General features: G+C 32.5%; 1 protein-coding gene and 1 pseudogene across 2 annotated transcripts; one reads left to right on the forward strand and one right to left on the reverse strand.

The window, feature by feature from the left end:
- Window positions 1-2,739: 2,739 nt before the first annotated feature.
- Window positions 2,740-5,531, forward strand: LOC120144010 (annotated as a pseudogene).
- Window positions 5,532-7,888: 2,357 nt separating this feature from the next.
- LOC120144011 (glucose-6-phosphate/phosphate translocator 1, chloroplastic-like) lies at window positions 7,889-11,700 on the reverse strand. 2 transcript variants are annotated; one of them, XM_039158186.1, is made up of 5 exons: window positions 11,143-11,700; window positions 10,236-10,461; window positions 9,633-9,855; window positions 8,756-8,969; window positions 7,889-8,144 (listed from the first exon to the last, which is right to left on the reverse strand). In XM_039158186.1, the coding sequence occupies exons 1-5, from the start codon at window positions 11,644-11,646 to the stop codon at window positions 8,133-8,135; spliced, it is 1,179 nt and encodes a 392-aa protein (XP_039014117.1). In that variant the 5' UTR covers window positions 11,647-11,700; the 3' UTR covers window positions 7,889-8,132. The 2 variants fall into 2 exon arrangements, with proteins under 2 accessions (XP_039014117.1, XP_039014116.1); XM_039158185.1 differs by lacking the exon at window positions 7,889-8,144 and having other exon boundaries at window positions 8,732-8,969.
- Between the last annotated feature and the right edge of the window lie 12,043 nt (window positions 11,701-23,743).

A 23,743-nucleotide genomic window follows, 5' to 3' on the forward strand; every position in this document is an offset into this window, starting at 1 on the left:
ATTTTTTTATTTTTAATTAATAATCTATTTATATCACCTAAAATTTTATAAAATTATCTCTTTTAAAATTTTAGAAGTTTATATTGTTTAACATAGAAATTCTATGTCCAGTGCCAGGACCTTGTTTTTGGGCCTAATGATCTAAGATTGGTTGGAGTTGTTGCATTTGAGTCTGTGATGGGCTCAATGTTGCAAAGAAGAAGAGCCGAGGTGATGCAATGGCAGCGACCACCTATTGGCTGGTTTTGTTTGAATATAGGTGGTCTTGGATTAGTAGACCATTGTCTTCGTGATTCAAAGGCTTTTTATATATATATATATAAGTTATATATTTATTATTTTACATTGGTATATATTTTTTCTAAAATCATATTTAATGTTTAGTATATGTTTCAATTTGTTATCTTGTAGTTAATAAAAACTGTTGACATGATACTTTTAATTTTTTCAATGATGACATAATATTATCTTATAATCAAAACGAAAATATTAAGAGCATGAGAGAGGTTGTGGCCCCTAACATTGAGAAGTTTATTTTACATTTAGTTTATATATAAAATTTAAATATTTATGAGATGATTATGAAATTACCCCATAATTCTAGAAAAGTTATATTTTGCTCCCCTCAAGCTGAAATCCTGATTGCATATTTGTTTATGATAACACATCAACAACATCATCATTAATAATTTAATGGTGATAATACTAAAACTAAACCCAAACCCAAAACTAAAATTAAGTATAATTTTGAAAAAAATAACTACCAAATGAATAAAAATAATAATTTAGATATTAAAAATATAATTTATTTTTTAAAAAATAGTTGATATGATTATTAGGTAATGTATATTAATAATATTTTAATATAATATTTTTCAATATATTTATTAATATAAATATTTAAATTCAGAACCTTAAAAACAATACAACAACAACAACAACCCCTAATCTCATATGTAATGGGATAAGGGAGATGTAGAGTAGTAGGCTGCCCCCAATGCCAGGTTGAGAGCAGCTTTCGTGGAAGACTTCCGACAGTCAGAAAATTAAAAATAAAGATAAAATACAATGCATGTATAAATAAATAAATAAATAAATACATAGTTTGACAGTATTCATATGCAGTCTTCATATGCGCGTCTGTAATGAGAAGTAATCCCTGCAAATAAATCCATGTGTAAAAATCTCTGCATATCGACAGAAACGTAAGTCCCAGCTAAATTTAAAAAGAGGGAACATGAAGAGAATGATGCACAGAAGTCAACGATAGCAAACTACGAGAAGGAATAAAGTCAAATGAGTTAAAACCTAAACTAAGACAACACTACTCCGCTACCCTAATTCAAAGCCTTCAAAATTTTCATTGATAGAAACGTATAAAAAGTAGAAGTCATGAAAAATTACTACAGATGCATTAAAAAGAAGACATAAATACTACACCCTATGATTATGATCCATTCTACTCGACTACCTTAGTATTAAGTCTCACTACTTTCTTATTAGAGTTCATCTCATCATATGTGCTAAATCTTTCAAAACAATAGTAGTCCCTAATTCAAGTCGACAATGTTGCGTTATTAGGCTATTAAATGGCTCCGAACAATAAAGTTGAAACACATGAATTGGGCCCACACAATTAACAATTACATATAACCTCAATACCGACTCCATTATTAATCTATGTTGTCTTCATTCCCTATTACATGTAAAATTTTATAACATTCTACGAGTAATTAAAAATATTCATCGTATAATTATAAATTAATTAAAAAATTAAACATAAATTATTGAAATAAAATTTTAGTTATATTATTTTTTATAATCTTATTTTTAATAATAATTAGATCAAATATTAATTTTTAATTTAAATTTTTTTAATTGCGGCTACCCCGCCGTGGTTAGCATCTTCCGTCGTTCCTTGTTCATCCCAATATAGTAAAACAATTTAAACCAGGCTTACCGATCAACCCGGTATAAAGAACGAAAATTGAGAAGTAAATAGGTGTTTGAAACATAATTAAGGGATAGTCTTCTCCTGTCCACTTAATTATTCTAATGTTTAACAGAAATATCTTAGGAGCATATACTATTATGCTAATCACACATGGAAGAAGGAATGAAAAAGTATTTAGTTTTTTTTTTAATTTAGGGGTTAGTATTCAATCTAATTATTATTAAAAATAATATAATTAATATTTTATGTTTAAAATTTTAACTGATTTACAATTATAAGTTAAATACTTTATAATTTTAAAATTTTTATAAATTAAATTAATTATGTTCATCGAGCGTGATAGACTCATCCATATTCTAAAAATTATTGATTCTAATTATAGAAGGATATATGATTTGAATTTTAGGATTTTGATTTTATTAAATCTTATGAAAATGTGTTTTTTAATTTGAGTTTGAATTTTAATCTAATTATTTAAAGATAAAACTAAATTGAATTTGATTTTAGGGTGAATAATACTCGATTTCATTTGACTCAAAATAATCCTATTATTGACTTTTAAATATGTATATTTGAATAATTGTTATTAATCAGGTCGAATTAAGGACAAATTTTTATCTTAAAATTATGTTAAATTTTGAATCGAATGTAATTATTTTATATTCATATAGAATTCAGGTGGGTCAAAAATCCAATCCAACTCACTCATTTGCTCCCATTGGCCATTGCTGTTACGAGAAACCAATCCACTTCAGAAAATAAAAATAAAAAACCCTAAAATTTAAAAGTCACGAAAATGGCCGGCGCGGCCACAGCCACTATCAACCTCCCCAATCCCCTTTCATCTTCTTTTTCCTCGTCCCCCACATTTCCATTCAATTTCAATAAATTTACATCTCCGCGAACACCTTCGAAGCCTTTTTCCATTAATTGTACGTTAAGCAGAGGAGCATTCGCCGTTGCTCCGGTTTCGATGGAGTCAGATCCGACCGGATGGCAGCGTCCTGACTTGTTCGGTCGTTTCGGAAAATTTGGCGGTAAATATGTTCCCGAAACCTTAATGTCTGCTCTCTCTGAGCTGGAAACTGCTTTTCATTCCCTCGCTAAAGATGATAAATTTCAGGTTAGTTTCGTCATCGATCCAACTTACTCGTATTCATATGTGGTTATTTAATGATTACGTAATTGGTTTAGTTTGAATTTGGCATTTAACGTGCTCTGTGTTGGAATTTTGGAAATCTTTGTTATTTTGCTAGGAATTTGATTATTGGTTAGCAGAAGAAAATGTGTTGACTTTATAGATGGGATATGGAAATGATCATCTTTTCATTCTTACTTAAATTTAAAAAAGTTTGGATTTTGATTGTAACTTTTGACAACGGCTTTTGCTTTCCTTGGGAAAAATGGCATTTCTTGTTATGAAGTTCAAATTTATGTAGAATTAGATCAGAAGAATAAAAATGTAGGAAATGTGGTAAGCTTATGAAGATTTTGAGATTTGAAATAACTCTTTTACATGAACTTCTGTTTATGGAACTGGAAGTAGTAATTTTCAAGAAAACTATTTATGATTTGCAGGAAGAACTGGCTGCGATTTTGAAAGACTATTAGTAGGGAAAGTCCACTTTATTTCGCGGAGCGGTTGTCTGAGCATTACAAGCGTTCTAATGGTGAAGGGCCAGAAATTTACCTTAAGAGGGAGGATCATAACCACACTGGTGCTCACAAGATCAATAATGCTGTTGCTCAGGCATTGCTCGCCAAACGTTTGGGCAAGAAGCGGATTATTGCTGAAACTGGGGCCGGCCAGCACGGAGTTACAACAGCTACTGTCTGTGCAAGGTTTGGCTTGCAGTGCGTCATTTACATGGGAGCTCAGGGTATGGAAAGATAGGCGCTTAATGTTTTCAGAATGCGGCTTCTTGGTGCTTTGGTAAGTGTTATAGTGCAGATTCTTTATCAACTTATCTTTGGATTGGCTGATTTGGCTTTTGTTTAGTTTGGTTTTAAATTGTATCTTTTGTCACCTAGGTTAGAGCAGTTCATTCAGTCACTGCAACGCTGAAGGATGCTACATCAGAAGCAATCCGGGATTGGGTGACCAATGTGGAGACAACTAATTATATTTTGGGGTCAGTTGCTGATCCACATCCATATCCTATGATGGTCAGAGAGTTCCATGCAGTGATTGGTAAAGAAACAAGAAAACAGGCTCTGGAAAAATGGGGAGGTAAACCGGATATATTGGTTGCATGCATGAGTTTGTTAGTGACAAGGATGTTAGGTTGATTGGTGTAGAAGCTGCAGGGGGTTTGGATAGCGGCAAGCATGCTGCTACTTTGACCAAGGGAGAAGTCGGAGTGTTGCATGGAGCTATGAGCTACTTTTTACAGGATAAAGATGGACAAATAGTTGAACCTCATTCAATTAGCTCAGGGTTGGAATTTCATAATGAATTCATTCATTTTTATGTATAGCTTGTTTTGTTTTATTTTTGAATAACTTGGAAACTTTTTGTTGTGGTTATCAGCTTGGATTATCCCGGGGTTGGGCCTGAGCACAGTTTTCTGAAAGACGTAGGGCGTGCTGAGTACCACAGTGTCACAGACGAAGAAGCACTGCAAGGTATGAAACTACCCGAAGACCAAAGTGTATTCTTTCTAAATAAAATAGTTGTTCATATAGGCATTATGCTGTTCAACTCTGAAATCTGTCTGCCACTCCATATTAGAACATTGCACATATCTTTGTTTGGCTTTTTTAAGATTAATAAAAAAAAACATAATCCATAGGACCTAGGAAAGTTTCATATGGTGTAGAAACATATGCCATAGCCTTCAGTTTGTTTTCACTTATCATCTCTTTGTTTCTTTAATCTTCTAATGCAGTCAGAACATCGACATTTTCTTGTCAACAGTTCATTTCATTTCTCTGTGATGGGCAGTTTATCTAACATATTCTCCTTTAAAATGTTTTGACTGATATTGGCGTTACATGTAAAACGTTCTTGAACGTAAGCATTCTTGCATCCTTCTCTCCTTTTATTAAAGAGATTGACTATGCAATCGGTCTTTAGGTGATGATTTACGGTTGCACTTTGCACATCCTAACATTTCCATCTCACCTGTTTTCATATACATGTTTTGTATTTGTCTGTATTGCATGCTGGTGCTTGAGTTGATTCGTTGTGTTCCACATTTCAGCCAGCTTTACCACTAATAGAACTATTTGTAATTGTTACCATCGATTCTTAAGGGCCGTAATGCAGCATTCAAGCGATTATCTTGACTGGAGGGCATAATCCCAGCATTGGAGACGTCGCATGCACTGGCTTACTTGGAGAAACCGTGTCCAATTCTACCAAATGGTACCAAAGTTGTGGTTAACTGAAGTGGCAGAGGAGATAAGGATGTACAAACGGCAATTAAGCATTTGGAGGTATAGCTTTGATGTTGTAGCTATTTTGCTTTCATTAGTTTTTCTTCATCCACCGTGAAAATAAATTGCTCAATCCCTTGTTTTAAAAGAAATGATTTCATGGTGCTTTCACATTGTTCCTTAATAAGTATTACTTTCTTTGTTTCACAATTACAGAAAGTTTTAAGACAATTTATGTTATATTCATCATCAGATATTTTATTTTTCATTTTAGGGAAAAAAATCCTTATTCTAGAGGGTTAACGTTGACTAATTTTTTTTATTCACAGAGAAATTTCTTTATCACAATGAAACATTGAGTGTCAATATTTTTAAAAGCCTTAAATATACAAAAGGTGTCAAACGTATGCTCATTTTTCCAGTTTAGTGCCTAACGTTTTTTTCGTTCCAGTTTGGTGTCTAACGTTTCATTCCGTTACTCAAAATGGGTCAAGCCGTGACAGACCCGAATCACAATCTCGTAATTTTAAAAATTTTATTTAAAATTAAAAAAAATAAAATTATATATTTTTTTAAAAAAGAAAACACAAATTTTGAAATAATCCTAAAACTTTGAAAACTTTCATTTCAACCCATTAACCTTCAACCCCGTCACCGAACCACCCTTTTTCGATAGGTGGTGGCGTAAATCGCCGTTCCTACTGAACTCAGCAGCAACCGGCGACCTCAACTTGACCTTGAGATCACTCAAAATCGATAACCGTCGAACTTAATCATAAGGAAACCATTCGGTCGCCCACCTCCAACCTTGGCCACCGCTCGTCGGGAGTCATCACCGCCTAGCCCAGTGGAAGCACTGTCCCGGACCGGTCATAGCCTAGTCATCCATTCGCCTCCAGTCGCCGTCGTTCGTGGTGGAGTGGCATTTGAAAGTCCGACGAAAAGCTCCCATCACCGTTCGATTTTTGCGATTTCTGGCCAAAACCAACGCCTTTCCACCATCGAAGCTGAGCTCTCCAGTCCTGTTCGACCAAAACCCAATCGGTTTGGTAAGCCACCGACGTCGAGCGAACGAGCTTGGAAGAGGGGCGGTCGAATAGTTTAGGGGTTAGGGGTTGAAATGAAAGTTTCAAAATTTTGGGGTTATTTCAAAAATTGTCCTTTTTAAAAATATATATATATTTTTAATTTTAAATAAATTTTTTAAAATTACCAGATTGTGACATGTGTCACTTAACAGAGAAAACTAATGGTCCGACACGACGTGACCCATTTTGAGTAATGGAATGAAACGTTAAACATCAAACTAGAACGAAAAAAAATTTAGATAATAAACTGAAAAAATGAGCATACACATTAGACACCTTTTGTATATTTAATCCTTTTTAAAAAATAGAACCAAGTTACTTTTTCCATTATATCTAAAATTTTATGTTGAATTATATAATTAAGCAATTTCAGTTATTCTATCTAAAATTTTGCATAAAACCAGTGGTTAGTGTAAATGAAGGGGTCTTGAATATTAATTATATTTTAGAACAAATGTATTGATTCTTTGAGTGCAGGAAGAGGCGAGGGTCACGTGATAATTGAGAATTCAAAGCAAGTGGGCATTGGTCAATGCAATTACAATGCATGAATGACGCTTACTCACATGTTAGTTGCTGGTTTTCTTTTATAGGCTACCCAAGTAGGGATGGCAAACGGGCGGCTCGGGTGCGGATACCTCCTCTCCTATCCTCATACTCATATAATATTTTTTAATCCACCATCCGCCCACCACCCATAATGGGTATAAATTTTCAAATCCACACCCGCCCACGCGGGTACATTCTCAAATCTATCCCCACACCCACTAGTGACGTACTCGTCTAGACCCACCTGAGAGTAAACTTAAGTTATATATAAGCAACAAACATAAAAAACATGTCCACTAAGAGACAATAAAATAATCCAAGGATTATCTAAGTTAAGTGTTAATATAGATCTTAAAGTACATAAAATACCATAATAAAAAACATAATTAAAGTTTAGAAACATAAATGACAAACACATAATGTTTTTGTTCTTTGTCACAACATTCTAAAATTTCAAGCAATACTTGTGACATTTGATACTCTAGTATTACAATCATCAATCTCTATTTCCTCCAATTGATAGCGCTCCAATTTAAATTCACTACTACCTACATATATAATAGAAAGTGGGCGGGCGGGCAGATATTTAACTGGGCGGGAGGATGTGGGACGGGCAGATGCGGGGCGGGTAATGTCTCAAACCCATTACCCGCCCACTACCCGTGACGGGTATCACTTTCTAAATCCACACCCGCCCACTACCCGCTAAAATTATACCCATCCCGTCCCAATTGGAGCGGGTGCGATGCGGAATCCACGAAACTGTACCCGTTTGCCATCCCTAACCACAAGATTTCAGTGTCAAATAATAAAGTTTGAAGCTTAAAATGAAATTTAGAACTTTAAAGGTGAAAATGAAAATAGCATAAACAAACATCAATGTTTGTTCATGTCAGCAGTGACATAACAAGAACTCCCAGCTATTTTTTTTATTCAAACAGATGCATTCTCAGCCGCATTAAGACATAAAACCCTAACGTATGATATTGTTTCTTTATCATCACCATTATTAAATATATATCTACACTATCACCAAAATCCAGCATCAACAACATTAAAACTTGAACTCATCTGAGTCACAACTTTCTTCAGATGATGTCTGCTTTTTTCTCATCGTCTATGATACATGTGATGAATCAAAATTCTCCAAAACCCATTTTTCCTCATGCTTTTGCCTGCAAAAATAGGAACAGCCGTGATTACAGAAATCGGATCTCGGTCATTCTCGAATACAAACTTCTATATAAGAATTTAGAGCGAATCATACTACTATTTACTATGGAATATGAGCATCTTGGACTAAGGCACAAGCCATATACTATGCATGAGTTTGCAGGATAACGCTTATGGTAAAGGTCGACACCGGTTAATTGAAACCACCTACCACCGAAGATGCCATCTATCATACCGGAAGCTTAGTTGCACAGACTTACATAATTTTCTTTTATCACTGACTACAGCAACCCACATATTTATCATAAACTGGGCAAGTCATTCACTTTCTACAGAAGAACTCAAGTATCACAGACAGATCCAAGATACAAAGGATCAAAGACATTTGAAATTTTGATCAATAAATATAGATCCACTGTTAATATATCCCATACCATGGTGGAAAAACCTAGAAGACTACATGATTCGTAGCTAACTTAGTACTCGTGAAATCTTACGTGCCAGCTAATTAGAACCGATAACAGTCGTGCAGAAATAACTGGTTTTCTAGAATGTAAAACTGTCACAAAATCGTTTACAAGCATGCACGCTAAATAGTTACAAGCTCACTAACCTGGGAATATAAGAAGGTTCCGAGGACAGCGATGGCAGCTCCAAGAGCATTGATGGGCTGCACAGGTGTGTGGAAGATGATGATGGAGGAGACTATAACAGATATACGTTTCATGGTGTTCCCGATGCTAAATGTCAAGGGAGAAATCTCATCAAGGGACATGTAGGAGACTTGATTGTAGAGATGATAGAAAACACTCTGGGCTGCCACCCACCTTTCAAATACAATAAAACCAACATAATTCTGTTAATGGATTGGAAGAAGTAAAATATCACCTCTCATTACAATTACATGATTTACATTTAAGTCAATAAGTAGAATCTAATGGTTCAAAATTCATACAAGAAGAGAAACAATACGGTTTTTTTTATTTTCAAGATGAACTTCAAATGAGGTTGCAGGGCGAAGGAAAAGGAGTAAAATGAAGAAAAAGCTAATAGAAGTTTATTTCAGGTTGTATGTGGTTTTTGAAGCATTCCACATAAAATTCACTAAACATTAATCAAACTCTATTAATAAATCATTGAAAGAAATCAGCTCTTGAAAAGGAGCACAGAAATCAAGACCCACACACACGTCAATGAAGTACAACAGAATACGGAATGGCACTCCATTATTGCAATTCAGAATAAAACTCATAGAGATCACGAAGTGAAAATAAAGAGACTGTATCACTTTCATAGTCTCTTACTTGGTCATATAGGTCAGTGATGGTGCATCTAAGATATTCTACTTAGACAAATCCTAACTAGTAAACAAATTCCGATACGTTTACCGAAAGGCATTCAAAGTATCCCCCAGAATCAAACATATGAATCTCGAAAATATTAAACTGATGGAAAACAAGGAAATAAAACTGAGTACTTCAATTTATTACCAGACAAACTGTGGTCCTATTTCAGATAAGGCCTTTTGCCACCCTGCTGCCCACATCTGCGGTCCCTCTACAGCAACTGCAAAAGGTGTGAGAATTAAGAGAGACAACAGAGATAGGCAAGCATAGTAGTTCATCCCGCTAACAGATTTCCCCTTCATGCCCTTCTTCGAGAATATGTTACGGAAAACAAATGCCAAGTTTGAGATCATAGCTCCCATAAAACCTGAATACATGGTTAAAGTTCAGCACTCTGAATAAACTTCAGGGAAAATCGGTTAAAATATAAATCTCATGCCATTCTGTCTCCTCAAACAAAACATATATGCAAAAATCCAAACTCGATAACAAGACCATGATAACACATTTGAAAATTTAAAAGAACTGAACAACGACCGTATATGGATGGAACCTTCTTTGGTTTGGTTATTAAGAAAACCGAGGAAAAACAAATTTTAAACAAACGGAGTTTGCTAAGGTTCAAATAGTAGAGCATTCACTTCATATAGACACACAATTAGAGTCTGGGTTGGTTTACTGGAACTCCTGAAAATGTAGAAGTAAAAATTCAGTATTGACATTGAAGAGACTATTATTAATTTTTACCAGTCATATTGAAGTTGAGTTCGGTAACTGCTGCAAGAGCGCAACCACCGATAATCGGAACAAGGGACAAGTAAACCGATGGAGGAAAGGTCTCTCCGAGCAAGAACCTGGAAACCAAGACACTGAAAGCTGGTTCACCACTCTTGATGATGTGGGTGAATGAAACTGCAACCTTGGACATACTCACAGTTGCTGCTACATGTCCAATTGTATGTGCCACAGCAACCTACCATAAAAACATAAACGAAAAAAAGAGTAAATCCAGAAATATTACTGTAATACATCAGATTGTCATTTTATTTTATTTCATCAAAGTTTAAATTTAAGATAAGATGCATTTTCCTTCATTTTCTCAGCAATCAAACAGAAATTTTCTTAAAACCTCAAACAAAGGATATCTGCTCTTGTAACTTTTTCATTCCAACAGTACAAAAACATAAAAATACAATGAAATTTAATCATATACAAAACCTACAGCAAACCTTTCTACTTTTTCTCACTTTCTCGGCAACCAAACAAAAGCATCATCAGATTTCATTTTTATTTTGAATAAAGTCTTCCAAAACTCAAAATCTATTTTTATTTTTGAAATGTTAATGAATAATAACAAATTTTATTTTATTCCACCAGATTTTTCTTCTTTAAATTTAAGATAAGATGCATAATATCAAAATTTAGTTTCTATTCATTTTCCTTCATTTTCTCAGCAATCAGACAAACAGTAATTTTCATAAAACCAAATACATGCCATCTGCACTTTTAACTTTTTCCTCCCTACAGTCCAAACAAAACAACATAACGAAACATGAACCTGGAATTAACTTATTCAGAAACAAAACCTAACAGCAGAACTTTCTTTTTCTCTCATTTTCTCAGCAACCAAACAAAAAAGAGGGAAAAAACTCACCGGGAACAAAGTCTTCCAAAACTCAAAATCAGTCTTCGGGGCCTCAGCTATCCTTGTTGCCCATGAAATTAACATCATCAAAGAACCACAGGCAAGGGACAACGTTGAAGTCAACCAAGGGTAAGGGTAAGCATTCAAAACCTTCTTGTTATATATATTGAAAACCACATTCAAAGCCCACCAAGTTGCAAAATAAATCCCAATTTTCACCCTTTTTGCAGCTTCCGATTTCACTTCAATAGCAGCCGGCTCAATAGGCTGTGACTTGTCAGCTTCATAAGCCTTGCATTGGAAGACTGGCTTTTTCCCCTTATCAATACTCTCGATGGATGGAATATGCAAGGGCTTCGATACTGAAAGATTGGATCTTTGGGGAATGTTTTCAAGGTTCAAAGATGGTGAAAAGGAAGATCTACGAATTGTTAAAGGTGATATTTTGTGAAGACCAAGATTTGTGGCATTCATGCAGGTAGCTAAACCTGAATTCTTAATGCTAAAACTCATTTTTTGTATTCAAACTATTTGATCAAAGCTGGAATTGGGTATGGAGAAATTTCTTGAAAAGAATTCTGGGAAATTTTTATGCAGCCTGGTGTTTCTTAAAAACTTGGAAAGGATCAATAAAAGACAAATAAAATTTCAAAAACCTTTAAACAAGGTTACCGACAATTACGAAAATACCTAAAAATCCACGAATTTTATTTTATTTTTAAAATATTTTTTTTGTAAAGGTTGGAAAGGTTTATAAAGACCATATAAGCTCTGAAATCTCAGCATTTACGTTTTTTTAACAAATTAAATTTGATTATTTGACCATTGTTAATTAATATCATTTTTAAGATAATTAATAATTTAATTTTTTTAAATAATCTAAAATAATTATAAGATAATATTTATTTATAAAATTATTTAATAATTGACAACACACATAAATCCTACAAACACAACTGTTTGAACTCATAATCTAAGGGTAACAAAATTCTTATTCACCACTAAAATTACATATACTGATATTGCAAACTTTTAAAAATGATATTGATATTAATCACTTTTGAAAAATAATATTGCAAATTTATGTAATTATGTAGAAACATTTTCAAAGTTGTTGGGTTTAGAGGAAGGGGTGTGGTTGGTAGATAGACGCCATGCTTGGCTGCTTCAAATCAAATGTGCCAACAAAACCAACCCACCCAAACTCAAATCTGATTAAATTAAATTATATTAAATTAATATCGCTAGTCTTCAAGTCAAGTTTAACATCTTGAACACTTGTTTAATTCTAGAAGGATTCATGGATGCTTACTTCGTCAAATATATCAATGTGGTGTTTTTAGTTTTAAAATTATTCAATGTGTTTTTTGTATTTTCATATAAGTATTCTATTTTGTCCCTTAATATAATTAATGTTAATAGATAATGGGACATGATATATGCCATTTTCTTATATCGTGATGTGATATTATTTTTTACATAATAAGTCAAAGAGTTCCGACACTCATTTAGGAACTTTAGTGATTACAATGAGTATTCTTTTATTTTGAAGATCTTTTTCTTAAGTAGTTACATCTATAAAATATGTATATCAATGACTACGAGAAATTATGATATATGTTATCATGTAATCACCTCAAACTGTAAAAAAAATAAAGAATTGGAGCAAAGTACTCAAAAGAATATGGACTAAAGTGACTATTTGTTCAAATGTTAGGAATATAAATCCTCTCATGAGTCAACAACTTTGATCTAAACTTAAAAATATGGGACTAAAATAAGAAATATCAAATGTGACAATTAATGATTAAATATCAAGCATCAGAATATATGAGATGTACATATTTATAAATATCTAAAATAAAATGTATAATAAATAATCTTTTATTTTTTAAAATTTTTAATAATTAATAATTTATTATTTTATAGTTTGTGATATGTTTTTAATTTTTTTTTAAATTTTAATAGTATTTTTATTATTTATAATATATATTTTTAAATTATTAGTAATTTATTTTTATTTTTTATTTTAATATTTTGATATTTATTTATTTTTAAATATTTTTATATTTTAAATTTAAAATATTTGGCTTCAAACATGAAATAACTTATTAAGTTCACATGGAAATAGCTTCAATAGCAGAAACTGTGCATTTGAGGAATTGAACCTGATCAATACCGTGAGAGGGTTTTATGATACCACTACACTAGATGCCCTCAACTTACAACTGTTTTTGATAGAGAAGCAGAAGCGGATGATGAACGCTGCTATTTTTGAGGAATCAAACTTAGAAAGCTCTAGACTCGATCAAAGAATGAGAGGATGAAGGGGATGTGGGCGGTGGTAAGGTATTTGGATTAGGGTTTTGATTTGTTGAATTTAAGACAAAGAAAAAAAGGTTAAGACAATAAAAAAGGTAATAGAATTCTAATGAAATTAGGAAAAAGGAAAAACAATGGTAATGAAATAAACTAAAAGACAAAACATGTACTGAAGGAATTAAGCTTATCTTCTCTTATGATGGGCGACAAGGGGTTGTTGTGGGTAGATTTTGATGGATGGATACTCGTTGGAAAGATAACGAGATAAGGATTGCAACGAAGAACATGAATCGGAATTTTGACGGTTGGATCTTCGTAAAAAGTTATTTGAAAATTTACCCCTGGTAGGTATGGTACTTAATGCAAACCCTAGGGTTTTGTGATAGAAGTTGGCGTGAAGATTGAGGAAGAAGATGATGGTTTATGGAGATGGAAAATAGATGGATATGTCCTACCGAACCCTCCTAGTCACAATGAAAAGGAAAACTCAACAATATGACTCTAACCAGCCCTCCTAATCGCAATTAGAAGGCAAATCGGAGTGTGATAATCACTCTCTCAAGAACCTGGAAGAACTTAAAGGAAAATATGCTTTGAAGGCACAAGGCAATCTACTGTTGAAAAAATGTTCTCACGTTGTATTATTATTCAAAGAAAAGTTGATGAAGTTTATAATGGTGGGAGGAGCCTCCTTTGTATAGGTAAGGAGGAATCCTTATTGTAACCTAACTATGTAATAAATAAATGTGTCATAATAGCAATAAACTAAAGATAATTGTTTTAACTTTATCTTAATTCCTAATAAAATAATAAATCTAATCAAAAGATAATGTATTATCCTTTATAAAATTATATTACAAATAATAAATAAAAATATTTAAAATTTGTAATATTTATAAAATCCGTATAGGATTTTCTGCATGCGTTGTCTTGACTGAAAAGAACATATCTTGAGTTTCCGATATTGGATCGAGGCGATTCAAGAGCCGTTGGAAATCTAAGAGACAAACGGTCGTAACCCATAAGACATGTTGACAAAATAATATCAGGATCCTATTCAAAATGCAGTCACAAGTTTGCTACTTTGTTGTTCTTCTTTTCCAATGCTTTGTCATGTGAATCACTTAAAATCATTAGTCCATCTTCCTTTGATGTGGGCCTTGTGATGCATGTATCATCCTCCCTCTTTTAAAAGGATTTGACCTCGAATCTGTAACATCAAAGTGAGAAACATTATAGACTTCTAAAAAATCACTCACATTATACTTACCGAGTATATATGCTTTGAATATTTGAGACTTTGTTCTTCTGATAGGTTCAAGTAGAAACAATAGTCCAAAGAAGCATGTGTTGTCATCATTATGGATTCTGGTGCATATATTATTCCCCCTCTCCTCAAAAGGATTCGTCCACGAATCTGAAAATCCAAGAGAAAGAGAATTAGATGTGTGGAAAGAAAAAGATATAAAATACTTACCTAGATCTTAGTAAATGTTTCTTCCTTGTTGGAATCAAATTCTTAATGTCTTGAAATCATCTTTTGAACACAAGTCTTGAAATCTGATGTTTGAACATGACTCCGACCACTGTTGGTTTTCTTTGTGATTGCCTCATATGTCCTTTCCATGGTTTTACTCTTGTGTGCCGAGAAAGAGTGTGTAAAATGTAACACCCATTTTCCGTATACGTCCCCGTACACGAGTCACATATGTCACATGACTTTTAAAACATTTTCATACTTCAAAACCCATAAAATTTAGTTTCTTTAAATAAACAGTTTAATATTATAGTTTATAAAACGCTATTCAACTACTAATATATAAAATAACGTTTAAAAATCCATCAAACAGTAGTTTAAGTCAAACGTAATATAATACTACAACCAAATACCAAGTATCTTATCAGAGCATCACAACATATCTAAGTACATGCCAACTAGTAATATCAAAATAAACATCTAGAGATGTCATACTGTTACTGATGAGGCAATCCTTGACAAATGATATCAGCTACACTCCTTACTCTGATTACACTCGATTACCTACGCGTGAAACTATCACACGCTAATTATTCACTTAGTGAGGCATAATAATATAAATGAGGCATTTTAAAAACATGAGTAAATCATTATAAGATCAAAATACAATTTATAGTATACAATACATAAACGCATAAAAACTTACTTGATAAGCCAGGTTTCTGTCAAATAACCAGCGATCCAATATTTAGTATGCCCAACATACCTATCAATCTGTAACACCCATATCCCGTATACCTTTCCGTACATGAGATACATAGGTCACATCACTTTATAAAACTTTTGTTATTTGAAAACCCGTAAAATTTTGTTTGAATTTGAATAACTACAAAATATGATATTCATAGAAGTAGAATACTACAACTATCACTTAAGTACATAACAAAATATTTACTATAGTTTAATTATATACCAACTAATTTCTCAAATTGAATAAGATTTTCATAATGTTACTGATGTGTCAACCTTTAATTGATGAAAGCTACTGTTACTGCTGCATTCCTTACGCAACTAATCTTTGCCTTTGCCTACGCGTGAAATAAACACACGTTGAGTATTTACTTAGTGAGACATAATACTACAAGGATATTACACTTATACGTTAATATCTTATGAATACTGAATGAAGAATTTAATTGCTTCATTCAAAAGGACTAGTCAAGCCCTTCTCAGTTAAACCATAATTCTTTCATACTATCATGAAAATTATTCCTAGAATGCCCATCATACCTATCCTTCTTTATATTCCCCCCTTTATTCTTTATTTTCCATGTGTACATTAAATGTGAAAGTACTATATATTTATTTCACCAAGGTGTCAATTGATCATGATTCTTTTATAATCATTATGGCGGCACCTTAAATACTGTTATTACATCGTTTTGTATTTTCATTTGGGCATCCTTTTATGCCCATTATGTTCTGTTTACGTTTTCCTTTATAACCTCCATTCATAATAGCTACGCATTGTTATACATTATAATTCCTTTATTCTTTTACCCAAAGATATTTAGCCTTTCATCTAACTTGGATATTTGACACTTTTCTGTTAAATGCATAGTTAGTCCATTATTATTTTACTCAACAATGTTTAACCATTCATCTTTTACTCAATAGTATTTAACCGTTCTTCTAACTAACATAATTGACACCTTTCTGCCAATTGCACAGTTAAGCCATTATTCTTTTACTCAATGGTCTTTAACCATTTGTCTAACTAGCATAATTGACACCTTTCTTCCAATTGCTCAATTAGACCATTATTCTTTTACTCAACGATATTTAACCGTTTATCTAACTGGCATAATTGATACCTTTCTACCAAATGCACAGTTAGGCCCCAAAGGCAGTTAACCTTTCATCTAACTAGCATAAATGACACCTTTATGTCAAATGCACAGTTAGACCTCAAAGGCACTTAGCCTTTCATCTAACTGGCATAAATGACACATTTCTATCAAATGCACAGTTAGGCCTCAAAGGCACTTAGCCTTTCATCTAACTGGCATAAATAACACCTTTCTGTCAAATGCACATTTAGGCCTCAAAGGCACTTAACCGTTCATCTAACTGGCATAAATGACACCTTTTTGTCAAATGCACAGTTAGGCCTCAAAGGCAATTAGCCTTTCATCTAACTGGCATAAATGACACATTTCTATCAAATGCACAATTAGGCCTCAAAGGCACTTAGCCTTTCATCTAACTAGCATAAATGACACATTTCTGTCAAATGCATAGTTAGGCCTATTAATCTTTTATTTTAGACCAGTTTCTACTATAATAATCCTTCATAATATCAATTAAACCTTTCAATCAGTATACATTTTATGCTTTATACCTATAGTGCCCATGCAATAATCTCATAATTTTACTATAATTTACATTGGTTACTCACCCACTACAAATACGACAATTCACCTTCTTAATATGAACTTCTGATAATTGCACATATATTTCCTATACGAGAATTCATACACTTATTATAGATTTATTAGTTTGTACACATAGTGTGTATACAAAAATTCATACACGTAGTATGAGTTTCTCAGTTTTGTACACAAAGTGCCCATATGGAAATTCATATACTTAGTATGAAATTCTCAGTTTTGCACACAAAGTGCCCATACAAAAATTCATACACTTAGTATGAATTTCTCAGTTTTGCACACAAAGTGCCCATACAGAAATTCATACACTTAGTATGAATTTCTCAGTTTTTCACACTCAGTGCCCTTTTGGTAATCACTATACATAAATAAATCAATCTTATTTCTATGACTATAGTAACATATACGTACATAATAAATGCACTCACCTGAATTGTCTCGCTATTATACCTAAAATGCAAAGTTAATCACTTTGGTACTTTACTTTGTCTTTAGTTTTGATTGACTTTGGAGCTTGATTTCGATCTTAAGCTATGGAGGAGCACTCTCACCCACGGGAAGAAGAATTTAAATGGGTTTTAAATTAATTTTACCTAAAAGACCAAAATGCCCTTTCAATAAACTATCTCTTACAAATTGGTCTTACTTAAGTCATTTCTTATACTTTACCAATTACTCAATTTAGTCCTCCAAAATTTTAATTCCTTTCAAATTAATCACTGACCTATTATTTGGGGCATTACACAATCAATATTTTCCAAAATATCCATTTATTGCCCAATGTATGTCAAATGAGAATGCAAATTACATGAGTTTCACATAAGTGCTAAACGAAAGCATAGGTTCTGTAGTGAAAGCAACACTATACTAAAGTAATGAAATGGTAATTCATAAACTCATTATGAATACCATGGATGCACACATAGTGTCGAAAGCACATAAAGTACTGATACGAAAATGTAATATATGCATTAAACAAAATCGATCGATAACCATCATATACAAAGTATGTCGAAATTCACATACGACTCTTAATGCACATACAATAGGCCTTTAAATCAAATTCTCATATTAAACATTTATTCTGAAATATCATTAGATGCTAAAATAATATAAAAGTTTATCCAGATATTGTAGGGTAATTCATACCCTAAAATTATTCGTAAAATCATTTTCATAAACTTTATGAAAATATTTCAAAATACGATAAATCATGCTTTTATAAAAACATTAAAGGTTGACTCATATTATATCATATCATATCATATCATATCATATCATATCATATCATATCATATCATATCATATCATATCATATCATATCATATCATATCATATCATATCATATCATATCATATCATATCATATCATATCATATCATATCATATCATATCATATCATATCATATCATATCATATCATATCATATCATATCATATCATATCATATCATATCATATCATATCATATCATATCATATCATCATATCATATCATATCATATCATATCATATCATATCATATCATATCATCATATCATATCATATCATATCATATCATATCATATCATATCATATCATATCATATCATATCATATCATATCATATCATATCATATCATATCATATCATATCATATCATATCATATCATATCATATCATATCATATCATATCATATCATATCATATCATATCATATCATATCATATATCATATCATATCATATCATATCATATCATATCATATCATATCATATCATATCATATCATATCATATCATATCATATCATATCATATCATATCATATCATATCATATCATATCATATCATATCATATCATATCATATCATATCATATCATATCAGTACATAATAAATGCGCTCACCTGGTATGCCTTACTATTATGCCTTACTATCGAAATCCAATTATTCTTGAACTTTTTCATTGCCTTTCGCTTTGCTCGTATCACGAGTTTAATCACGATCTGCACAAGCATCCATACAAAGAATATAAAATTATAAAATACAATGTTAGTATCCTTACTAACATTTTTACAAAATAATAATACTCAAAAGTACTATTATTTTTGATTTTTTTTTTAAAAATTCATCTTAATTTTTCCTTTTTATTCATAATAGACCATTGTCATAAATTCTTCAATCAAAACCCAATTAAGCCCAATAAAATTCCACAATTTAATTTCCAGCTCAATACCTCAACAATACTATAATTACCGCTTAAGCCATTAACTTTCTCAATATTCACCATTTTGTACTTAAACTTTGCCAACATTCCAAAATGGCTTAATTTCACATTATAAATTCAATTTCAGCCCTCAAATAGTAATTTCTAGTAATGTACATCAATTATTGAGTAAGTACACAATCAACCCATAACTTTTCAAAAGTACTGAATAGGTCCCTTAAGTTTTGAAAAATTACAAAATGACCCAATTTTTTCTAAGGCTTTTAGAACCTTCCAAATATCATTTCTAATCCATTGGAATTTTTCCACAATTTTCCCCAACTTATTTCCTCATGGTCGAATGCTGTAGGGGTATATTTCTCATGATTTTCACTTGATTCAAGTATGAAACCAACCTCTATTCAACATTTCAAGACCTCTAGAATCAAACCCCTAACTTAATTTCATCAAAATACATATTCCCCCTAAATATAGGGTTTGGCCGAATTCAACATAGGCTTATATAGCCATGTACAAGTGATTTTTAATCAACAATCATGCTTGTATATGATTCTATAACCTCAAAAACATCAAAATCCTTCATCAATTTCATAAACCCTAATGTGAACACACCCTAGAATTTGGGATATTTGAACACACACAAGATTAACATGCAATATTGGTACAAAATAATAGCTTTTTTTTTGCATAGAACAATTTTCTATTTCATGGCACGATCTAAAAACCAAAAATAAATTGCTCAAAAATGAAAAATAAAATTTTCTTGGATGAAAATACCAATCTTCATGAAATTTTCCTTTAATTTCAGGTGAATTTAATCTTTATTTAAGCTTAAATGAATGCAATATTCATTTAATGAAAAATGTCCATTTTGCCATTAATGAAACTTGATAATTATCATCCAACCAAGCCACATCAACCTTATCATCTTTCAAAATTCAAAGATGAAGAAATTATTTTACCCTTTTCCAATTTTACAAGCAACTTTCCAAAAATCGCAATCTTGCCACTTTAATCCAACAGTCCAAATTAAACATGGAAATAAATCTTCAAATCTAATGATCCATATTATTTTCCATCATTTTAACATGTGGAAATAATATTTTAAGCCTAATTTATCATCCTTCAATTTTTCCCGAAATTTCTATTTGATCCAATTTACCGATTTCTTACCGGATTTTAACTATTTCTAGTTTTCAACATACATTCTGGATCAAGAATATGATTTTAATAAAACCACACTCTCAAGAGTAAACTGTATATTTATAGAATAAAAATTATTTTTGGGAAAATTACTACTTAGGTCATTGAACTTTTCCTAATTTTATACTTTGCCATTAAACTTTCAAAACTTACATTTTGGTCACTAACCAAAATTTGGGGTATTACAACTCTCCCTCTTAAGAAATATTTGTCCTCAAATATTAGTACGTACCTAATGTGAAGAGGTACGAATACTATTTTTTCACGTCATGTTCTCTTTTGCCGATCGCTTATTAGACTTTATGATTCTGCCAAAGAACTTTGACCAAAAAAATCGTCTTGCTCTGTAATTCTTTGACTTCTCAAGCCAAAATATCAATCGGTTCCTCTCATAGTTCAAATCTGGTCGAATCTCTATTTCCTCCAGGGTGATACTATGCGACGGATTTGATTGATACTTCCTGAGCATCGACATATGAAATACATTATGGATCTTATCCATTTCGGGAGGCAAAGCTAACTGATAAGCTACTAGTTTGAATCCTTTCAAAATCTCATAAGTTCCAATAAATCTCTGACTCAGCTTTCCTTTGCGTCCAAACCGCAATACTTTCTTCTAATGTGCTACCTTGAAAAATACCTTATCACCCACTTGATATTCAATCTCTTTTCTCTTTAGGTCTACATAAAACTTTTGTTGATCGAAAGCTATCTTGAGATTATCTTGAATGAACCCCACTTTATCTTTTTTTCCATCAAATCAGGGCCAACTAGATCTCGATCCTTAAGCTTGAACCAATTTAATGGTGTTCGTCACTTTCTCCATAAAGTACTTTATACGGAGCCATCTTGATGCTCGGTTGATAGCTATTATTATAAGCAAATTTTGCTAAAGGAAAAGTCTTTTCTAATGATCAAGGAAAATACTTTTCTGATGATCCCTTGAATTCACTCACACATGCCCTTAGCATATCCTCCAATATATGAATGGTCCGCTCCGACTGACCATCCATCTATGAGTAATAAGCCACATTAAAATTCAATCAAGTACCCAAGGCCTCGTGTACGGAATTCCAGAATCTCGAAGTAAACCATGGATCTCTACTTGATACAATCGACACAAGCACTCTATGTATATGATCTATCTCTTTTATGTAAAACTCATCATATTTATCCATCGAATAATCTCTTCGTACTAGAATGAAATGAGTTGTCTTGGTTAATCTATCAACAATCACCCAAATTGAGTCTTTCTTTCTGGGTGTCAAAGGTAACGCTGTAACAAAGTCTATGGTGACTTGTTCTCACTTCTATTCAGGAATGGATATCATTTGTAGCAATCCGAAAGGCACTTGATGTTCAGCTTTCACCTGTAGGCATATCAGGCACTATGCCATAATTTCCGTGATAGCTCTTTTTCATACCAGGCCATCTATATCGACTCTTTATATCCTGATACATCTTGTTTCCACCTGGATGCCTAGTCAACGGACTATAATGCCTTAACAAGAATATATTTCTTTAGTTATTTAGTCCGGAATAAAAAGTCTCTCATTATAGTACAAACATCCGTTGGGCTTGACCTTAAAGTCCTTAATCTTAACATTTTCTTCTACTTGCGTAATTCTTACCAAGCATTTTTAGTATTTCCCTTATAATTCTCTTATCCGATCTAAAAGTACCATTTTTAACTTTAACTTGACCATCAAGACACCATCTTCCTTTAAAGACAAACGAGCATCCAAAGTCTCAAGGCTGTAAAAGTCTTTCGGTTATGTGCATCAGCCACCATATTAGCCTTTCCTAAATGATAATCAAAGATCACATCATAATCCTTTAAAAGCTCTATCCATCTTCTCTATCTCAAGTTCAGCTCTTTTTGAGTCAACAAGTATTTTAAAATTTTATGATCCGTATAAATATGTCATCGCTCACTATACAAATAATGGTGCCAAATATTTAAAGTAAACACAACCGCTGCCAACTTTAAATCATGCATCAGGTAATTCCTCTCGTGAGTCTTTAACTACCTCGAGGCATAGGCCACAACTTTACCTTTTGGCATAAGCACACATCTCAAGCTGTTATGAGATGCATCACTAAAAATCATATAATCTTCACCCGACTCAGGTTGTACAAGAACTGGTGCCTCTGTTAAAACCTTATTTAGAGTTTCAAAACTCTCTTGGCACTTTTTCGTCAAAACAAAAGGCACATATTTCCTTAAAATCTTGGTTAGCGGTAATGCTATCATCGAAAAGTACTTCACAAACCTTCGATAGTAATAAACAAGTCCCAATAAACTCTAAACTTCTATGACATTCTTTGGGGGTTTCCAATCCACTATAGTATGAATTTCCTTGAGATCTACCCTAATGCAATCTGCCGAAACAACATGGCCAAGAAAAATAACTTCTGTCAACCGGAATTCACATTTCGACAGCTTGGTATACAACTTTTTCTCTCAAAGAGTCACTAAAATTTAATTCAAATAAAGATGAAATACTCAATTAATCAAATCTATAAATACTGCAAGAGCATTAGTCACACCGAATGGCATCGCCACAACTCGTAGTATCCATACCGCTTCCGAAAAGTTGTCATAGGAATATCCTCCTCTTTAATCTTTAATTGATGGTATCCAAACCGAAGATCAATCTTAGAGAACACTATTGCACCTTCCAATTGATCATACAGATCATCAATCCTCAGAAGTGGATACTTATTCTTTTTGTCACTTTATTCAACTGTCGATAATCTATACATCACCGCATAGATTCATCTTTCTTTTCTCTAATAGAACAGGTACCCCCAAGGTGAAACACTCGGTCTGATGTAACCTTAATCAAGTAAATCTTGTAATTGATCCTTTAGTTATCGTAACTTGGTCAGAGCCATTTGATACGAAACCATAGAAATAACCTCAATACCTTGATAACCATCAATCTTGAATTCCACC

The sequence above is a fragment of the Hibiscus syriacus genome, unplaced genomic scaffold, assembly GCF_006381635.1.
Source record: "Hibiscus syriacus cultivar Baekdansim isolate YM2019G1 unplaced genomic scaffold, ASM638163v2 tig00110865_pilon, whole genome shotgun sequence".
Lineage (NCBI taxonomy): Eukaryota > Viridiplantae > Streptophyta > Magnoliopsida > Malvales > Malvaceae > Hibiscus > Hibiscus syriacus.